Here is a 22,462-nt window from a genome sequence, read left to right as displayed (position 1 = left end):
AACCCCCCCACACCTCTCCCTCTCTCACACACACACACACACACACACACACACACACACACACACACACACACACACACACACACACACACACACACACACACAGACACACAGACACTCACCTTGTAGGAGAAGAGCGATGCAGAAATCCATAACAAAGCTGACCAGAGCCATGACGAGTCCCAGCAAGATGAGGAAGATCCAGTCCTCGCCGACCCGCGACATGAGGAACCGCTGACAGTGCACTGCACAGACTCCACAGAGAGAAAACTACATTACCCACAATGCACCAGTGCCCAAGATCAGACTGCACTACTCACAAAGTACCAGTGCACACCTGGAAGACTACATAAACAACAGCTACAACAGCAAACAATGCCCACAGCAGTGCAGTGGCTACACAACCTACAGTTTACAGCACACAAACACAACAAGAATCAGCAAAAGTCAAACAACAACAACATGCAAAAAAATATTTAATTTTCTGCCAATAGAAAAAGTAACTTTATATACTGTAGAACATAATTTCTTACAAAATGCTCTGAACCTATAATTAAATATTTGTGAACTACTTTCCCCAGAAGTCCTTCCATCATGAATATTACAACTAATCTACCCACAATTCTGTTCAATTCTAAAACATCCAGTCAAAACAATGACTTGTGCTCCACAAACACGCTCACACAATGTTAATGCATTGTTAGATGACTTGTTTGAGTAAGTCAGAAGGTAAGTTCATATTCTGGACTATATCTGGTACGGGTTTGTGTGATACTTACATATATTTCACTGTAACTTGAGTCATCACATTTACTATGTGCAGAATACAGCAGTTATATCAGAGTTTCGCTCAACAGATAAAGGAATGTGATCATTCTCAATATCTTTTAGAAATATCGATAAATTAAGAAGCAAGCACCAATGAAAAGTGCATAATAAGAGCAGGAATATGCATTAAGAATGTAAATAGAGTCTATTTTGATTGCATGTTTAACTTAAACTGACCGCTTGCTAAATAAAATCTGTGTAAGATTGTTCATATGGATATATATGAATATACGTGTTATTTTTATGCATATTGTTTACATTTTATTCTGTTTTCACTTGAATTTTTACTTAAAGCTTACTTAATTTTTGTGTTTTTGTCATTTTAATTTTTGTAAATGTCTATATAGTATTTTGTTTTATTTAGTTAGTTATTTTAGTAATTATTTTACTTCTGCTGGATGGCAAGGCAACATTTTTCATTTTCATTTAGTTTAAGTTTGTTTTATATTTATGACGTTTATTTTTTAACTTTAATTTACTTAAAGCTTTAGTCATTTTGTTTTGTATTTTTGTCAATTTTATTCGTTTTTAAATGTCTATATAGTTTTTCATTTTTATTTATATAGTTTTAGTTATTTTAGTCCTTAAACATATTTCAGCTAGGCAAGGCAACTTCTTTCATTTTCATTATCATTTTTATATTTCATTTAATTTCAGTTTACACTTATTTTTTTCACTTTAAGGTTATGTATTTCTGGTTTGTGTTTTTGTCATTTGTATATGTTTTTTAAAATCTATATAGTATTTATTAATTTGTATTTCTTTAGTTTTAGTTATTTTAGTACTTCAACTTAAACTAAATGAAAATGAGAAATGTTGCTTTGGCAACTAGCTGAAATAAAATAAGTTTTTTTAATATTGATATTTTATTTCAAGTAATTTTTTTATGGTTTTAGGTTCCTTAAGTCAATTAATCAATATCTGTAGGTTTGGATTGTCTTTCACTTTAGCTATCGTGTGTGAGTGAGTGTGTGAGTGTGTGAGTGTGTGTGTGAGTGAGTGTGTGTGTGTGTGTGTGAGTGAGAGTGTGTGTGTGTGTGAGTGAGAGTGTGTGTGTGTGTGAGTGAGTGAGTGAGTGTGTGAGTGAGTGAGTGAGTGAGTGTGTGGTGAAGCGTTTATGTAAATGTGTGTGTGTGTCACTGCTGGCTTCTGTTTTATAACACCACTCCATCAAAACAAAGTCATTTGCTTGCATTTCTCTCTCTCTTCTTCATTTAACCCCTCGCTTTCTGTTCAAAGCACTAAAATTACCTTCTGTTAGCCCATCCGGATTCACTCACGAGCAGCCAAGAGACAAATGCAGTGTTTCTTACAGAAACTTTTGGGATGTGATATTTACTATTTTTCATAGCGACTTATAAAAAAAGAAGGAACAATTGTGAAAAACAAGTGTGGAAATTGACAAACTCATTCGACCTTTGCTGAAACACTTATGTTTACTCACATTTTCCTTAAGCGGTTATTTGGTGTAAAAAATTATTAGTTATTTTGTAAATAAAATACTAATTATTGGAGTATGTTTTACACTAAAATACTATTTCAGTATTTTTTACTTAAAAATGTTATTAAATGTGTTACTTGCCATTTTTTTGTGAAATTTGATAATTTTTGAGAAAATAGTTTCAAAGCAAATCACTTTCAGTGTAGGTGAGGAAACGGTTTAATACCTTTCTGGAGTTAAAATGTAAATCATTTTAAAGATGTTTAATTACAGTGAAGCTGTTTATAATTTAAAGACATTAAATCACAGATTTAATCTCAGATTTAAAAATAGCTAATCTTTCTCTCTGTATAATTTCCATAAAAACCCAAACAAATTTATAACAAAAAAGGGAATCTCAATTAGGGTGATAATTAGGACTAATTTGCATTTAAAACCCCCACAAAACTCAAATTTATATACACATTTAAAACCATGTTAAACAGCTTTGTTTAATCAAACATCAATACCAAAATTTATGAAACATTAATGAACAATAACTTGAACATTTTGAAATTAATCTTCCTAATAAAAAAACTACACTATTTAAAAAGGGTCATGCTACTGATAAATGTACTTATTATATTACTTATTTAGTTATTATTATACTAATTTTTATTTAGCTACTCCTCAAATTTGTTTATGTATTTCCAGTACTGTATATGATAAAAATCAATCAATCAATCAATCAATAAGAGTACACACACTTTAAAGAATAGCATGTTATATATCTATCTATATCTGTTAAATACTTATTACGTAGATAACATTTGAATAACTTTAAAGAAGTTTCAATTATAAGTTATAAACAGCTTCACTGAAATTAAAGTCATTAAATCACAGATTTATTCTCAGATTAAAAATTGTGTTAAAAAAAAAAAAAAAAGTTTAAAAAAGTTTTAAAAACAAAAGCTAATTTTGCTCTGTGTATAACTTCCATTAAAAACCCAAACAAATGTATCACCAAAAAATAAAAATAAAAAATGAGGGTGATGATTAGGACTAATTTGCATTAACAAAAAAAAACAAATTTATATAATAGAAGGTAAAACAAGCAATATTGTTTAATTAAACATCAATGCAAAAATGTATGACAAATTATTGAACAATAAAAATTTGAATAACTTAAATTTTTGAATAAGTGCACTTAATTATTGCATTTGTTATAATAAAGCACTACGTATATCTTCCGAATGGAAAAACTACACTATTTAAAAAGGGTCATGCTACAATAAATATAATCATTATAGCTCTTATTCAGTTATTATTATACTACTTTTTATTTAGATACTCTTCAAAATTGTTAATGTAAATGATAAAAACCAAAAACCTCAGAATATTAGAAAATAAATAGGAGTACACACTGTAAAGAACAGCATCAATGGATCAAAGACGGTAGCGCTGTTTAACTGATGAGTATTTAGTTTGTGTTTAGCACATTCGTTAGCAGTGATGAGTCGATGAACAACAAATTATTTATTGGTTTAAATGAATACATTTAGATTGTATTTTTACCAGAAAAAAAGTCCGGCGGTGATGATTCCAGGGCATATGGAAACCCTGAGAACAAACCACAGACAGACAGTCTGAGGAAAAGTGTGTTTGTGGAGAGAAAATGTGCCAAAAAAATGAGAGAGCTGGCAAGAGACATCCAGAGATTAGAGAACAGATCAGCTTGTTATTAACAAACAAACACACACACACACACACAGAAACGTACAGTACAGACACACAGAAACACACACACACACACTCATGCCAAAATCTATTTGCAGATCGACAGAAAGTAAAGCATGATCAAAAAACACTTATTTAGTGTTCTGTATACATTATATAGACACACACAACCACGCATTTACAAACCACACACACATACACACAAAAACATACACGCAAAACACAAACACTCACACTCACACAAACAAACACACACACAAACACTCACACACACACACACACACACTCACACACACACAAACACTCACACGCGCACACTCACACACACAAACACTCACACAAACAAACACACACACACACACACTCACACAAACAAACACTCACACAAACAAACACACACACACACACAAACACTCACACGCGCACACTCACACACTCACACAAACAAACACACACACAAACAAACACACACACACACACAAACACTCACACACACACACACACACACTCACACACACACAAACACTCACACGCGCACACTCACACACACACACACACACACAAACACTCACACACACACACACACACACTCACACACACACAAACACTCACACGCGCACACTCACACACACACACACACACACAAACACTCACACACACACACACACACACTCACACACACACAAACACTCACACGCGCACACTCACACACACACACACACACACACACACACACTGGTCTAAACTGAAGTCTATTGTCTGACAGTCAGAGGTTAATGAAGAGGAAAGAGAGGCTGCTGAAGTAACTAGTCCACTCGTCTCTGAGGTTGTCATGGAGAGTTCGCTGTAGTGATGATGTCACACACAAAGTGACAATTTAATCTATTTAGTGCTCCGCTGTTGCCATGACAACAACAAACCGGCCATCCATCCACCTGATGAGAGCTTCCGTGAGCAAACTGTAACCATGGTGACCTGTGGCACGACACGGATCTCCTGCTGACATCACATCTGCTACAGGAAGAGTGTGTGTGCGCGAGTGTGTAAGACAGAGTGTGTGTGTGCGCTCGAGTGTGTAAGACAGAGTGTGTGTGTGCGCGAGTGTGTAAGACAGTGTGTGTGTGTAAGACAGAGTGTGTGTGTGTGCGCGAGTGTGTAATAGTGTGTGTGTGTGTGTGCGAGTGTGTAAGACAGAGAGTGTGTGTGTAAGACAGAGTGTGTGTGTGTGCGCGAGTGTGTAAGACAGAGTGTGTGTGTGTGTGTGTGTGTGTGTGAGCGTGTGTACGAGTGTGTAAGATAGTGTGTGAATGTGTAAGAGAGAGAGAGAGAGTGTGTGTGTGTGTGTGTGTGTGTGCGAGCGTGTGTACGAGTGTGTAAGATAGTGTGTGAATGTGTAAGAGAGAGAGAGAGAGTGTGTGTGTGTGTGTGTGTGTGTGTGTGTGTGTGTGTAAGAGTGAGTGAGTGAGTGAGTGAGTGTGTGTGTGTGTTTGTGTACTTATGTTATAATAATTTATGCTACATTTTAAGTCCCCACAAGGATAGTAAAACCTGTAATTTTTGATATTGTGGGAACTGCCTGGGGGAAAAAATTCTTAAAAATAGTAAATGATGTTTATGTGAAAGTGTGAGAATGCAAACAGGTTTTCTGTAAGGGTTAGGTTTAGGGTTAGGGGATAGAAAATATTTGGAAAGGTTTCTGAGACCTTTCGCTAGATCTCGGCAAAAAGTCTCACGATTTATTTCCAGAACATGATGCATGATGGGATACACTAAGCCTGGAATAGACCTCCAGAGCAGTATCGGACATAGTGTGGATTTAGTGTGCTTTAAGGGCACTGCGCTTTGGCATTTTGAAGACTTGGGACAGTCTTGCGCACTTACTTCCTGTTGCGCACATGTGTTCTCAAGTGGCCAAGACTGCAAGTGTGGGCATTTGGACAAGGGGTGTGTGTGTGAGTGTGTGAGAGTGTGTGTGGGTGGGTGTGTGGGTGAGTGTGAGAGTGTGTGTGAGTGAGTGTGAGTGTGTGTGTGTGTGTGTGAGAGAGAGAGAGAGAGAGAGAGAGAGAGAGAGAGAGAGAGAGAGAGAGAGAGAGAGAGAGAGAGAGAGAGAGAGAGAGAGAGAGAGAGAGAGAGAGAGAGAGAGAGAGAGAGAGAGAGAGAGAGAGAGAGAGAGAGAGAGAGAGAGAGAGAGAGAGAGAGAGAGAGAGAGAGAGAGAGAGAGAGAGAGAGAGAGAGAGAGAGAGAGAGAGAGAGAGAGAGAGAGAGAGAGAGAGAGAGAGAGAGAGAGAGAGAGAGAGAGAGAGAGAGAGAGAGAGAGAGAGAGAGAGAGAGAGAGAGAGAGAGAGAGAGAGAGAGAGAGAGAGAGAGAGAGAGAGAGAGAGAGAGAGAGAGAGAGAGAGAGAGAGAGAGAGAGAGAGAGAGAGAGAGAGAGAGAGAGAGAGAGAGAGAGAGAGAGAGAGAGAGAGAGAGAGAGAGAGAGAGAGAGAGAGAGAGAGAGAGAGAGAGAGAGAGAGAGAGAGAGAGAGAGAGAGAGAGAGAGAGAGAGAGAGAGAGAGAGAGAGAGAGAGAGAGAGAGAGTGTGTGGGTGAGTGAGTGAGTGTGTGTGTGTGTATGTGTAAGTGTGTGTGTGAGAGAGAGAGAGAGAGAGAGAGAGTGTGTGTTCTCGCTCAGCTCTTTCATCATTCAGCTGTCAGGTTCTCAGTGGAACGATGGCGCCCTCATCAGAACAAACACTGACACGGCAGCTACACACCATCTTAGGAACATCTTTAGTATCAAGTATGAAATACTTTCAGCACCAGAATTTGAGAGGTTTAAACATTCTTGATAAAAAAGATAAATATTTTATCAAGCTCTGGTTTAAGTTTGAGGATGATACTGACAAAACTTTATTATCTACATGCTCTTTCATGCTAAATATAAGTTTCCTTACAGATTTTTTTGCATTGTAATATTATTATATTTGAATAATTATTACAATTGAAAAAGTGCCCAGACATTTTTTTAATTACTATTATTCCCACTGGTGATTGTCATTACATTTATTAATTATTTACTCATTACTGTAGAGTAAAAAATATACTGTAACAACTATAATTTAAAAACACACATCAGTTTCCACTAATAATAATAACTTTACCATGGTACATTTTTGTTGCATAATTTTTGACAATTAAAAGCAAGAAAGAATAAGCTTGTTTTAAATCAAATCAAAGAAAGTCAGAGAGAAATAGCATGCAAGTTGTTTATGTTCAATAAAGGGTGCAATGTTCACATGAAACCCCAGAGTAAATGACGTTAATAAATGAATCAATACTTTCACCTATCAATATACACACACACACAAACCTAAGATCATATCTCATATTAAATCCGGCCGAAACATTCTCTCATCATACAGCTGCTGGTTTCTCATTAGAGAAAGACAAATCTCAAATATTCTGTTTCTGAAGCCAAATTATTATTATTACTATTATTATTATAATTGAGACGGATGGCATCTTGGGTTGATGCAGGGCACTGCTTGTAAAGCCTAAGATCCACTAAGAAGCTGCAGTGTAATGTTGGGACGGACTTACTTCGACACCGGACACATCGTCCCTTCTCGTACTCCAGGAGTTTGAGCGGAGGACTGCGTTCAGAAACAGAGCGCCGGTGACGACCATCCTCTCGAATCCGAGCAGCCTCTTCTTTAGCATAAACACCCAGCTCCTGAGTGTAACGCCCATACATCTACAGACAGAGAGAGCACACTATAAACCCATGCACACTACAATACCATGCTAAACACAAATACACGCACTGTCATTACTGAAAGATCATAAACTAATATAGGATCTCACACACACTTCCCTATATAATCATATATATATATCAGTGCTGTCAAACGATTAATCACATCCAAAATAAGTTTTTGTGTACATAATATATGTATGTGTACTGTGTATATTTAAATACAACACATGCATGTATATATTTCAGAAAAATATGTTATGTTTATATATTAAATATGTTTATGTATAATATAAGAATATATATATATATATAAATGTATATACATGAAAATATTGAAAATATATATACTCTATGTGTGTGTATTTCAGAAAAATATGTTATGTTTATATATTAAATATGTTTATGTATAATATAAGAATATATATATATATATATAAATGTATATACATGAAAATATTGAAAAAATATATACTCTATATATAATAAATATACACAGTACACATACATATATTATGTACACAAAAACTTATTTTGGATGTGATTAATCGTTTGACAGCACTGATATATATATTTTATATAATCACTGTATATAAATAATTTAAATTAAATGATATTTAATTATATAATTTAAATAAATAAATAAATATATATATATATACATACATACTATTTAAAACATTTAAGTATGAATATATTGTAATGCATTTTAAAAAATTAAAATATTTTGTTAATAAATAAAATAAATGAATTAGATTAAATATGTATTTTAATTATTTCATATATGTAATTTAAATACAAAAAAATTATTAATTTAATGCAATTTAAATACAATATTAATAATATATTTAAATTACATCACATAATTATGTTTATTTATTTAAATTACATTATATTCTTATATAGATATATACATACACACGTGTTTGTGTTATTAATTTATTTTAAGTTATTAATTATTGACATTTTTTTATTAATAAAATAATACAAAATATTATATGCATATTATAAATAAAAAATATCATATGATTTAAAAATGTATTTACATTTATATTTAAACAACAAATATAATTTCTATAATTATACCGTAATAAAAAGTGAATGTGCGTGTACACATTGTTCTGCTGATTTCGCATCTTTCGCTGAGGTTTTATTTAGATGATTGACCTCTAGAGCTATAAATTTCCACACACCCAAAAGGCTAAAGGTCAAAGGTCAGTTATCCTATTAGTCTTCTTCAGTACGAAGATTTTTTTGTTCCTCTCTCTCTCTCTCTCACACACACACACACACACACACACACACACACACACACACACACACACTTCCATTCACATCTCTTTGTTATATTCTGAGCTCTCATTTACAGTGAGAAGATGAAAGGTGAGTTATCTTTTTTGTCTTTTTTTGTGTGCAGATATTTTTTTTCCTCTCTCTCTCTCTCTCTCACACACACACACACACACACACACACACACACACACACACACACACACTTCCATTCAAACCTCTTTGTTTCAGCGCAGGTGCTTTAATGACACCTGATAAACTTGCCAACACTGTGGACTGTGTGTGTGTGTGTGTGCGCGAGTGAGTGTGTGTGCATGTGAGAGTGAGAGTGTGTGTGTGTGTGTGTGTGTGAGAGTGTGTGTGCATGTGTGTGCGCGTGTGTGTGTGTGTGCATGTTGCTCTGTCAGCATTCCATACGGGAGACAGGAAGTGTTTTCCCAGAATTCCCTGCCCTGCTGAAAAGTCCAGCTCAAACCAGCTTAAGGTGGAGGCTGATGTCTGGAAGACTGTGGCTGGTTTCTAAAAGGTTATTAACTGATCAACCAGCTGCTTTAAAGCCCTGCGGCTCACAATAACTAAAACTACTCAAGATGTTTTGAAACACAGTAGTTGGTTGATCGCTGGTCTGGATTAGGGTTTGAAGTCTCTTCTGCTCATCACGGCTGCATTTATTTGATCTATAATACAGTAAAAATACTGATATATTTTTAGAATCTAAAATAACTGTCTTCTATGTGAATATCTGTTCAAATGTAATTTATTTCTGCGATCAAAGCTGTATTTTCAGCATCATTACTCCAGTCTGCTCAAGAAATATTTCTGATTATTATCAATGTTGAAAACAGTTCAATATTTCTGTGGAAACTGTGATGCATTTTATTTTTCAGGATTCACAGATGAACAGAAAGTTCAAAAGAACAGCTTTTATTAGAAATAGAAATCTACTGTAACATTATAAATGTCTTTACTGTCACTTTTGAGCAATTTAATGCATCCTTGATAAAGGTATTAATTTCTTATTGACCACAAACTTCTGAACAGATTCAGATACAAACACATCATTAATCAGTTGCTCTTGGATCACAGGTAGATTAATTCCACTGTCCGCTGTCGTGAAGAGAGAAACAAACACAGAAAGCTGGCGGATCCGGGTTTGTGTTTCTGTTGATTCGTAAAGGGTCCGCGAGGTCACATGACCCACATCAAGCTGGATGTTAACTAAAACCCTTCAAAACAGGACTTGTGACGGCACGGACCGAAATACAGACACAAAAATAAATCCAAACAAACATGCAGCAACAACAAAGCCCCTGAGAAGTACAAAGCTATGATTATGGTGTGTATTTGTGTGCAGCTATGTGTCTGAAGCGACGCTAATTGCAGCCGGAGGCAATATTTATAACCAAAACACCACCACAACAACTACAGTAACAACTGCACGAGAGAGACTAGAAAACACAGTATTCTTACTGTTCTCACTGAATGCTTGGTTTATTCCGTTTTATTTTATTGTATATTGTAGAAACAGTATACATTTATATAACGTACTTTTAAATGCATACATTCATGAATTATGATCAAATAAAATAATTTGAAAACTTAAGCTTAACTTAAATTACTACTCATAGGGCCAGTTTTACTAACCGCCAGCACAACTCGTCTTTCGGCGTTAAAATAGTACAGTCCAGATTTACTAAAGACGCGCAGTGGTGAATTAGCGCTGAAAAGGCGTTATTTTTGCACCTGATCTTATTGAATATGCATTTGTAGGAGTTTTCCTTCAGATGCAAAAATTATGGGAGGAGAGCATTCAAATTAATCACTCAGCGCAATTTACTAACATTTGCGCTTGTCAGATTACTGGTATTTGTGCCATTATTTTACGCCCAAATAAAGCATGTCTTAAAGGAGACATATTATGCCCATTTTTACAATATGTAGCATTAGAGCTGCTACACCGCTGTCGCTTGCAGAATCAAAATGACGGCGCCGTGGTTGCAAACGTACAGATTAAGGGGTGGTAATATTATAATGAGATCCTTTTGCCACGTCACCAAGCGAGCGAAATCAGACGCACTGGTTTTCTCAGAAGGCTGGGACTCTAGTGTTCAGTGCTCGTCTCTGCAGACAAACACAGAACAGTTAGCATGTTTTGCTCAAACTTTCTGCATGGCATTAGAGCTGCTACACCGCTGTCGCTTGCAGAATCAAAATGATGGAGCCGTGGTTGCAAACGTACAGATTAAGGGGTGGTAATATTATAATGAGATCTCTTTGCCACGTCACCAAGGGAGCGAAATCAGACGCACTGGTTTTCTCAGACGCTTGCAGAAAAAGGCTTACCAAAACAAAGTTACTGGGTTCATCTTTTTCACGTTTTCTTGGTTGGTAGATGCACCGGGGACCTGATTATAGCACTTAAAACCTGGAGAAGTCTGATTTTCATGATATGTCACCTTTAAACTATTTTGGCTGCAATTATTGTTGCTAGGAGAGGCACCACAGAGAACAGAGTACGTGGTAGAAGGGAGAGAATTTATTAATTTACATATTAATTTATTTTGAATGCCAGAAGAACACATTATGCGAACATATTGTTTACCAAATCATGTTACTTTTAATTTGCTTCAGGAAATAAAAGACAGCTTGGAAGCCTCAACTAGGAGTCAGTCAATACCAGGGCCCGTATTCATTAAAGATCTTAGTGCTAAGAGTTGCTCCTAGTAACAACATTCTAAGAAAATTCTTAGAAATGTGGGTGTTTCCTCCTAAAATTAAAGAAAAGATCCTAGTAAAGAAAAAAGTAATTCAGAACGCATCTTAACCCTTAAAAGAGGTCTTAAGGTCCAAAATTGTTAGGAGTACGGATGAGGACTTTTAAGAGGCTTAAGAGTTTCTTTAGCAGTGGAGAAAATGGACGAAACATGAAGAGGCAGAAGAAATGTGCTGCACACAATGCATGACAGTGAGTTAATAAGACGCTACACATTAGATCGTGTTTGTGGCCGATCTTATTAGAGACACGCTAACATCTCCGACACCGCGCAGAAATGCCATACCGCCAGAAATGGAAGTAAATATATTTGTAAATATGTAAATAATGCAACTATGCAGCAGTGATGATTTGGGTCTATCACAACCTTCTATAAGCAAAGTGATCACGCAAACAATTACAGCCCTTTCAGAACTGTTCATTTCCTATAAAATATGTTAAAGGGTTAGTTCACCCAAAACTGAAAATTAGGCTGTGTTTTACTCTCCCCCGAGGCATCCTAGGTGTATATGACTTTCATCTTTCAGACGAAAATAAATGAATGCATCCATAAACTATAATAAATTAAAATATTTTAAAATACTATAAAACATAAATGAATATACAATTCATTAAAAAATACTTTACACATTATACAATTGGTAGTATGTACTATAACAACAGAATAAGAAAGTATTCTTAACATTCTTCAGTGTTTTGTTATTTTTTGGGAGAGTCTGTTGCATTGGCAATATTGTATTTAAAACAATCATGGCAATAAGTACCAAGAACTTTCAGAGTACCACGAGATTCAGAGTCAAAATCTGCCCTTAATAAGTCAGCAAGTTCAACCTCAATCCATCAAACACACAAAGAGAGAAAGATCTGGAGTCAGCTGAACCTGATGCACCTTCTCAACGGGTCACTGAACGCTTATTACTGAACACATCCTTTAAACTCACACACATACACACACACACACACACACATCAGATAGCAAGGATGCTCTCGTTTAACAGAGACCTTTCCATCCAGACCCCCCACATTCCCATCACCATGGCAACAGAGCTCAGGACCAGTCTGGCTCATTATCTATTCACACTGCTGAGGAATTCATTGGCCAGGAGCTCCGAACACAAGCTCCGCCCACCTGCACATAGACACATCAATATTTAAGCAAAGCATGCTGGAAGAAGGCCAATGACTGAGTTTACTGTCAGCACATACAGGCTACATTTGGAATTGAACACTAACATACATTATATAACAATATCACACACACACACACACTCTCTCTCTCTCTCTCTCTCACACACACACACAGTTTAAGCTGTCACTGCTGAACCTGTTGAAAGCTGAAAATGTTGGGACATAAAAACCATGGGGACGAAGAAAAGATGAAAAAGAAAGAGTGAAAAGAGAAATTATAGAAGAGAAACAAACAGAGATGGACACATGTAGAGAGAGAGAAAGGCAGAAGTAAAGCAGAGAGAGAGAGAGAGATGTTTGGCCGAGTAACAGTAGGTTTATTCATCCTGCAGTGTGAGAAGAATTTCAATTTTTCAGCGAGTGGGAGAAACGAACAAAGCCAGAGAGAAGAACGACAGCAGCAGGAAAGAGATGTCAGAGCAACCCCTAAACACAAAGACTGAAACACAACCTCTCTCTCTTTTCTCATGTACTTCAGCATGTGCTGTTGTGTAATTCCTCACATCGCCTTCGGGAGCGCTGTAAGTTCACAAAACTTGCATTATTTAAAGGTGACATATCATGAAAATCAGACTTCTCCAGGTTTTAAGTGCTATAATCAGGTCTCCGGTGCATCTACCAATCAAGTAAACGTGAGAAAGATGAACCCAGTAACTTTGTTTTGGGAAGCCTTTTTCTGCAAGCGTCTGAGAAAACCAGCGCGTCTGATTTCGCTCGCTTGGTGACGTGGCAAAGGCATCTCATTATAATATTACCGCCCCTTAATCTGTAAGTTTACACCCACAGCGCCTCATTTTGATTCTGCAAGCGACAGCGGTGTAGCAGCTCTAATGCCATGCAGAAAGTTTGAGCAAAACACGCTAACTGTTCTGTGTTTGTCTGCAGAGACGAGCACTGAACACTAGAGTCCCAGCCTCAGAGGAGACGACAGAGCAGAGGATTTATTGATTTATTTACTGTATATTGCTGCTGCCACACAGATCTAACATAAACATGATTTATTTCCCAGCTGTTTATCTTCACAAACATAACCCACTGTTTTTGTAACTCGTGTGTTTTTAAGGTAGACTTGTGTGTGAATGAGAACTTAGTTTAGTACTCGCATGCTGTGACAGCCGCTTTCTGTGCGTGTGCTTCAGATGTGTGCGCTCAGAAAACCCTATATCAGAAGTTTAAACTCATATGGTGTAAAACGCATGATCAGCGCGATAAACATGATAATCAGAACCTAAACAGATGTTTTTAGCAGGTCTGAGCTGTAATGGTGCAGCTCTATTCTGGAAAAGGGGGCGGGGAGCAGCAGCTCATTTGCATTTAAAGAGACAGGCACGAAAAACAGCGTGTTTCTGCTTCCACTCAAAATAGGCATTTTCAAAATGATGTAATAAATGATCTGTGTAGTATTCTGAGCTGAAACTTCACAGACACATTCTGGGGACAAGAGAGACTTATATTACATATTGTAAAAAGAGGCATAATATGTCTCCTTTAAGAATTTATGGAAAACAGCCTTTTATTCACTTATCTGAGTAGATTCATTTATAGAAAGCAGACATGAAACAAGTGGTTGAAAGTTAAGAAAGAACCAGTGACGTCAGACGATAAAAAAGCAGTTTGAAAGGTTATCATATTTAGCAATAACTGCAAAAAAGTTGCTAAAAATAGATCGTGTGCAGCCTTTGTGCTTGTTTGAAACTGATAACAGAGAGTTTATAGATCATATTCAGTTATTGACTTATCCCTGATATTTATGGATTTATATTAAAGTTAACTGAAATTAAAACTAAAACTATTGAAAATATTTTTGTTAACTGAAATATTAGATGAAAAACAAACTTATTTCAGCTGCCAAAGCAATGAGTTTAATTTGTTTTGTTTAAATTGAAGCACTAAAATCACTAACTGTAAATTAGTCAAATCTAAAAATAAAATGGAAATAAAAAATTAAACCTAAATTTTAAAAAATGGCAAAAGCACTTAACAATTTTACAAAAAATTAAGCTAAACTAAAATGAAAACTGAAAAGATAAAAAATAAAAGCTAAATCAAAATATTAAAACTTATTTCAGTCAGTTGCCAAAGCAACGTGTCAATTATTTAGTTTAAACCAAAGTACTAAAATTACTAAAATAAACTAAATAGCACTAAATTTTAGTACTAAAAAGTACTTAAATAATGAAATAAATAAAAACTGAAACTAAGATTGAAATAAAAATCTATTAAACCTAAATAGTATTTTATATATATATATATACATAAAAGCACTAAAATTAATTAAATTTTAAAAACTTAATTAAAAATTAAGCTAAAATTTAAATTAAAATAATAATTTCAGTTAGTTGCCAGAGGAACATGTCTATGTTTTATTTAGTTTAAGTTGAAGCATTAAAATGACTAAAACTGACAGTTTAAATATAAATATGACATGCTATATATAATATAAATATATTTAAATATGACCATTTAAAATAAATTAACCCTAAATAGTAATATTACAAAAATGACAAAAGTATTCAACAAAATTACTCAAATTTAAGCTAAAATTGAAATGAAAACTTTAAATATAAAAAATCCATTAAAATATTATTAAAACTATAATAATATATAAACAACACTAAAATAACATTAATACATAAAGAGTTCATTATTTCATATCAGTTGCATTTTATTAATTTTATTTAGCAAGTTAAAACAATTGTTCTCAATTCATTTGAGAAAAATAATGCAATATGTTTTGGTTAAATAAAAAACGTGGGAAAACTCTAGTTATTCGGTCCTGATGGAGAGCGAGACAGAGTGTCAGAATTGTGTTCACAGTGTGAAACCAACAGCTGCATCCATCATCCATCCATCTATGTGTGTGTGTGTGTGTGTGTGTGTGTGTGTGTGTGTGTGTGTGTGTGTGTGTGAGACAGAGGTGTTCGTGGTCTGGCTCTGTGGGCGATCGAACACAAAGTGAGCTGTTCCTTCTGCACGTGCTCAGATGCATCACTGTGACACCATTCAGTCACCATTCAAACACACACACACACTCTCTCGCTCTCTCACACACACACACACACACACACACACACACACACACACACAGAGGGAGTCTGTCCTAAAGCGTGTGTGCTCTCCTGCAGTGAATGGCACAGTACATCATGTCCAGGGTGAGTATTACAGCTGTGACAATACTGCCACAATGTGTGTGTGAAACAACAGAGAAACACAAGAAACGGGAAAACGCAGAAATTCAATGTGTGACGCAGAGAAACATGATATCTCATCCAATGAAATGCAATAGCATATATTCAAGTCTGGCATTGGTCATTTAAAGGTATAGTTCACCTAAAAATAAAAACTCTGTCATGATTTGTAAGATATTTTGAAGAATGTTGAAACCAAACGGTTTTGGGCCCCATTGACCTCCATAGTATCGCAGCCGACAGGAAGCATCTATGTAGTACAGTCAGGAAAGTAACACACACACAGAGGGAGTCTGTCCTAAAGCGTGTGTGCTCTCCTGCAGTGAATGGCACAGTACATCATGTCCAGGGTGAGTATTACAGCTGTGACAATACTGCCGCAATGTGTGTGTGAAACAACAGAGAAACACAAGAAACGGGAAAACGCAGAAATTCAATGAGTGACGCAGAGAAACATGATATCTCATCCAATGAAATGCAATAGCATATATTCAAGTCTGGCATTGGTCATTTAAAGGTATAGTTCACCTAAAAATAAAAACTCTGTCATGATTTGTAAGATATTTTGAAGAATGTTGAAACCAAACGGTTTTGGGCCCCATTGACCTCCATAGTATCGGAGCCGACAGGAAGCATCTATGTAGTACAGTTAGATGTGGAACGTAAGTTACTGTAATTGAGTAGCTTTTTTGTGCACTTCTACTTTTTAAAGTATTTTTTAAAATCTGTCGTCAGGAAAGTAACGAATTACATTTACTCGCGTTACTGTAATTGAGTAGCTTTTTTGTGCACTTCTACTTTTTAAAGTATTTTTTAAAATCTGTAATTTTAGTTTTACTCAAGTACATTTTATTTGAAGTATTTTTAGAAAAGTATAGTTTTAAAACATTAATTACGGAGTAAAAAAAAAAAACTAAACGCTCCCTGGAAACTAATGCAGTAAATAATGGGCAGGAGAGCAAACTGGCACTAAAATCACAAGAGAGATGCAGTCGGACAAGACAGGCGTTACGGTGCAAACCCAGCTGAAAACAAAACCCCGTCGTATTCTGCTGAAGTTGAACTCGAAGGAAATGAAGTGAACCCCTGGCCATATTTAACCTCTATGCAGTGTAAGCTGTGTTTGCCCAGGGAGACCAAACTAGCATCTTATAAAATCTCGACATCAACCCTTCGCAGACATGTAGAGGTAAGTTAAATACTTGCATCGTTGCATTGGTGGTTAAAATGAAGCTTTGACAGTTTAGCAAAAGGTTTTGCACAAATTAGCCAAAAAGACAGTGGTGCAGGGTGTGCGATATATATATATCGTCTGCGAGAATATCGTAATTGTTGTTTTAACCCGTGTTGGGCCGATGGGTCGTATTCTGCTGAAGTTGAACTCGAAGGAAATGAAGTGAACCCCTGGCCATATTTAACCTCTATGCAGTGTAAGCTGTGTTTGCCCAGGGAGACCAAACTAGCATCTTATAAAATCTCGACATCAACCCTTCGCAGACATGTAGAGGTAAGTTAAATACTTGCATCGTTGCATTGGTGGTTAAAATGAAGCTTTGACAGTTTAGCAAAAGGTTTTGCACAAATTAGCCAAAAAGACAGTGGTGCAGGGTGTGCGATATATATATATCGTCTGCGAGAATATCGTAATTGTTGTTTTAACCCATGTTGGGCCGATGGCTGATAGACATCACGATGTTGAGCCGGCATCGTGACCCCCCCCCCGATTGCTTTATAGTTTCACTTTCGAGATTCGCGATCGCACGTACTCTGTTTATACTATGGAGCAGCAGTACTACTTACCACACATTTTACAAGATTAGATGTTTGTCAGTGGTACTGAAGATCTGCAAATCATTCGTCACCGTGTCTACACTGGACGTGATAGTTGTCGTGTCGTGCCGCGCAACATCAGCTAAAGACTGTCTACACTGGACGCGACAAAGCGACCGTTGAAAATCATTTGAAATTTGTGAAAACAGAACGCAGCAGCAGTTTACTGTCGGGGGATTTGTCGTGTCATGCAGTGTGCGCTGCATCCAGTGTAGTCAGCATCACTGATTATAATGAGTTCTATTGACTGATCTATATGAACCTCTATTATAGATCAGTGCTTCTATAGTATTTGTCGCGCCACGCTTCTAGCATCGGTGTTAGGAATCATTAATTGTTTTCCCTTATAATTCAAGCATTGGGCACCCCCCCCCCCTTCCCCGCCGATGTCATCGTCCATCGCGATGCTTCATTGTAGACATCGTCCGATGCCAAATTTGTAGACATCGCCCAACCCTAGTTTTAACGATGTGTGATTTGACATTATCAGTATTTTGCCAAAAACCAAACCAAACACTCCTACAGAGCGCCGTGAAGTCTAGTAGATTAGACTAGTGCGCGCGTGCATTTAGAGTGCGTTCTTTCACTGCCTGATTCAGTCTGTTAAAATGCACGATCACAAAAAAACTGAAGATGTAGGGGCAGAAAAAGTATATATTTATATCATTTAGTATAGTGAATCCATCACACGAAGAGTGACATTTTTTCCTCCAAAAATCTGCATGATTATATATAGATTTTTTACAACTGTTCAATAAACAAGAAGTTAATTAAGAGACTGCGTTTTAGACACCCTATTGCCTGTTTTTGCTCTATTTCTACAACAAAATTAATTCCAAACACAACCACCATAGCACAGTTTTATGTCTCGGAGCAATGACGGTGTTTCGTTCCTGAAGGAATCAAACGTTTAAATGATTCGGTTCAATCGCAATGACTCACTTATTAACAGTGACCACCTGCTGGCGGTTTTAATTTCACTTTTGAATTTTTTTTATTTATTTATAATTTCAAATGAGTATTCAACACTTTATGTCTTATATATCAAAACATTATTTCTACATTTGTAACTGCAGCTTAAATGCATTCATGTCCTGCATTAAACAGTGTGTAAACGCATCTAAATGCCACTTCAGTTGAAGCTTCTGTGTTTCCTCTGCATTGCATAGATTCATTTTGTTGATACTGATTTCATTTGCCTGGTAACAGCCCAAATGTCGTATTATTCTAAATAACTGATTCCTTTAATTAAAAACAACTAGTTTGAGATTTATAGGCCTATCCCAGGGGTGTCAAACTCAGTTCCTGGAGGGATTTTAGTTCCAACCCTGCTCCAACACACATACCATGTAGTTTTCAAATAAGCCTAAATGATTAGATTAGCTGGATCAGATGTGTTTAATTAGGGTTACATCTAAACTGTGTAGGACTGTAGCCCTCCAGGAACTGAGTTTGACACCCTCTATTCCATTTTTGCCTCCCTCCCACTGTTAAAATGTAACGAGTACATTTTAAAGAGCTACTTTTTACATTTACTTGAGTAGATTTTTAGACTGGTACTTTTAATTGAGTAGAATATTTTTGTACTCTTTCCACCTCTGAGCACAGTATTGTTTCTGTCCGCAATAGCCCTACACCCTGCTCCAACACACATACCATGTAGTTTTCAAATAAGCCTAAATGATTAGATTAGCTGGATCAGATGTGTTTAATTAGGGTTACATCTAAACTGTGTAGGACTGTAGCCCTCCAGGAACTGAGTTTGACACCCTCTATTCCATTTTTGCCTCCCTCCCACTGTTAAAATGTAACGAGTACATTTTAAACGAGCTACTTTTTACATTTACTTGAGTAGATTAACAAAGGTGTGGTATATGAGCAACTCTGGTAACACTGCCCTCTCATTCATTGATCTGCTAACCGCATGTTCTGATAATAATAGCTTTCTAGGACTAAACATTATTTGGGTATAATTGGTAAAAAAATAAAATCTATCTCTTAATAGCCCTACTGTTAGACCTACCTGAAAAACTAAAAAGCTATTAATTTCATTTGTATCGTTATTATTTCTTGTGCTATCATTAGTAATTTGTTTATTTGTTCTTATGTTATTACTGACTGCTTACTTGTCATTTTTTATTAAATTCAAAGTTTGAAATCAAGCTATCTCGTGCTACTGCACCAAAATTACCCCACTGTAAAATTAAAAAAACACTGAGTGAGCAAAACTTTGTCAGATAGCTCGTTATAATTGGTAATTAAAACAAAAACATCATTTTACATCACAATGTAAATAAAAAATTATGTAAAATGATCTTTAAATTTAAATTTAATATTACTTAAACTTTAGTTGCAAAAGCAACATGTCTAATTTCCATTTAGTTTAAGCTGAAGCACTAAAATTACTAAAACTAAACTAAAACTAAGTTTACTAAACTAAAACTCAACTAAAATTGAAATAAAAAAATAGTATGATTTAAAAAAATGATAAAAGCAATTAACAAAATTACTAACAATAAAAAAGCTCAAATTAAAATTAATATTAAAACTGAAAATATAAAAATAAAAATGATAAATTAATAAAAAAATAAGACATAAATGATAATAAAATAACACTGCTAAACTACTAAAACTTTCAGAAATCTTTACATACTGTTTCCGGGTCAAAACTGACCCTAATGTGATAGAAGGGTATTTTATTGTGACCCGTTTACTCCATTTGACCTTTTGTTGTTGTACTTTGATGTAACTTATTTTGCACTGCTGTGACAATTAATTTTATTTATTTATTTAAATCTATCTCTTAATAGCCCTACTGTTAGACCTACCTGAAAAACTAAAAAGCTATTAATTTCATTTGTATCGTTATTATTTCTTGTGCTATCATTAGTAATTTGTTTATTTGTTCTTATGTTATTACTGACTGCTTACTTGTCATTTTTTATTAAATTCAAAGTTTGAAATCAAGCTATCTCGTGCTACTGCACCAAAATTACCCCACTGTAAAATTAAAAAAACACTGAGTGAGCAAAACTTTGTCAGATAGCTCGTTATAATTGGTAATTAAAACAAAAACATCATTTTACATCACAATGTAAATAAAAAATTATGTAAAATGATCTTTAAATTTAAATTTAATATTACTTAAACTTTAGTTGCAAAAGCAACATGTCTAATTTCCATTTAGTTTAAGCTGAAGCACTAAAATTACTAAAACTAAACTAAAACTAAGTTTACTAAACTAAAACTCAACTAAAATTGAAATAAAAAAATAGTATGATTTAAAAAAATGATAAAAGCAATTAACAAAATTACTAACAATAAAAAAGCTCAAATTAAAATTAATATTAAAACTGAAAATATAAAAATAAAAATGATAAATTAATAAAAAAATAAGACATAAATGATAATAAAATAACACTGCTAAACTACTAAAACTTTCAGAAATCTTTACATACTGTTTCCGGGTCAAAACTGACCCTAATGTGATAGAAGGGTTAAGTATTTTATTGTGACCCGTTTACTCCATTTGACCTTTTGTTGTTGTACTTTGATGTAACTTATTTTGCACTGCTGTGACAATTAATTTTATTTTATTTTATTTTTTTTTCCAATAAAGCACATTATAAAATAACACTGCTAAACTACTAAAACTTTCAGAAATCTTTACATACTGTTTCCGGGTCAAAACTGACCCTAATGTGATAGAAGGGTTAAGTATTTTATTGTGACCCGTTTACTCCATTTGACCTTTTGTTGTTGTACTTTGATGTAACTTATTTTGCACTGCTGTGACAATTAATTTTATTTATTTATTTATTTTTTCCAATAAAGCACATTAAACTGATATGCACCGTGTGCTGTGTCAGCTGTCAATTTTCTAATGGACTTACAAAAAATAACACTCCATCTGCAGAAAGAGAGAGAACAAATAGAAAAGCTGAGACAATGATGTGCTGACACCTCCACACACACACACACACACTCACACACACACACACACACACACACACACACACACCGCTTTTGTCCATTAAGTTATTAGAGGTGTCTTCATAATCTGAACTTAAAAGGGCAGGCTGGAAAAGAACCAGAGGGCAAAAAAACAGACGACAGAACAATGGAAAATATACGAGATGATAAGAAGTTGAAGGAAACACTGATAAAGAATAAACAAACGGAAACAATATTGTTATGAAGTATCACCCAAGACACACACACACACACACACACACACACACACACACACACACACACACACACACACACACACACACACACACACACACACACACACACACACACACACACTTGACTTCTTTCTGACATTAGGGAATTAACAGGAATTAAGTTTTTCTTCACACGTGATGAGATAATTCTCCATTTACTCAGAAACACAATTAAGTCTGTGTGTGTGTGAATGTGAATGTGTGTGTGTGTGTGTGTGTGAGTGTGTGTGTGTGTGTGTGTGTGTGT

General features: G+C 35.3%; 1 protein-coding gene across 1 annotated transcript in view; it reads right to left on the bottom strand.

Annotated features, from left to right (window-relative positions):
* The window catches only part of LOC107568880 (chloride channel protein 2-like), a 69,657-nt gene that overhangs the window by 29,549 nt on the left and 17,646 nt on the right, over nt 1-22,462 (bottom strand). The window contains exons 2-3 of the mRNA XM_016254876.1: nt 7,564-7,717; nt 123-254 (exon numbers count right to left, since the gene is read on the bottom strand). Of these exons, the coding sequence (XP_016110362.1) occupies nt 123-254; nt 7,564-7,717 (286 nt within the window). The remainder of the gene's footprint in view (nt 1-122; nt 255-7,563; nt 7,718-22,462) is intronic.

The sequence above is a fragment of the Sinocyclocheilus grahami genome, unplaced genomic scaffold (genome assembly GCF_001515645.1).
Source record: "Sinocyclocheilus grahami isolate Dianchi unplaced genomic scaffold, SAMN03320097.WGS_v1.1 scaffold1289.1, whole genome shotgun sequence".
NCBI lineage: Eukaryota > Metazoa > Chordata > Actinopteri > Cypriniformes > Cyprinidae > Sinocyclocheilus > Sinocyclocheilus grahami.
This window is presented reverse-complemented; position numbering and strand designations above follow the sequence as displayed.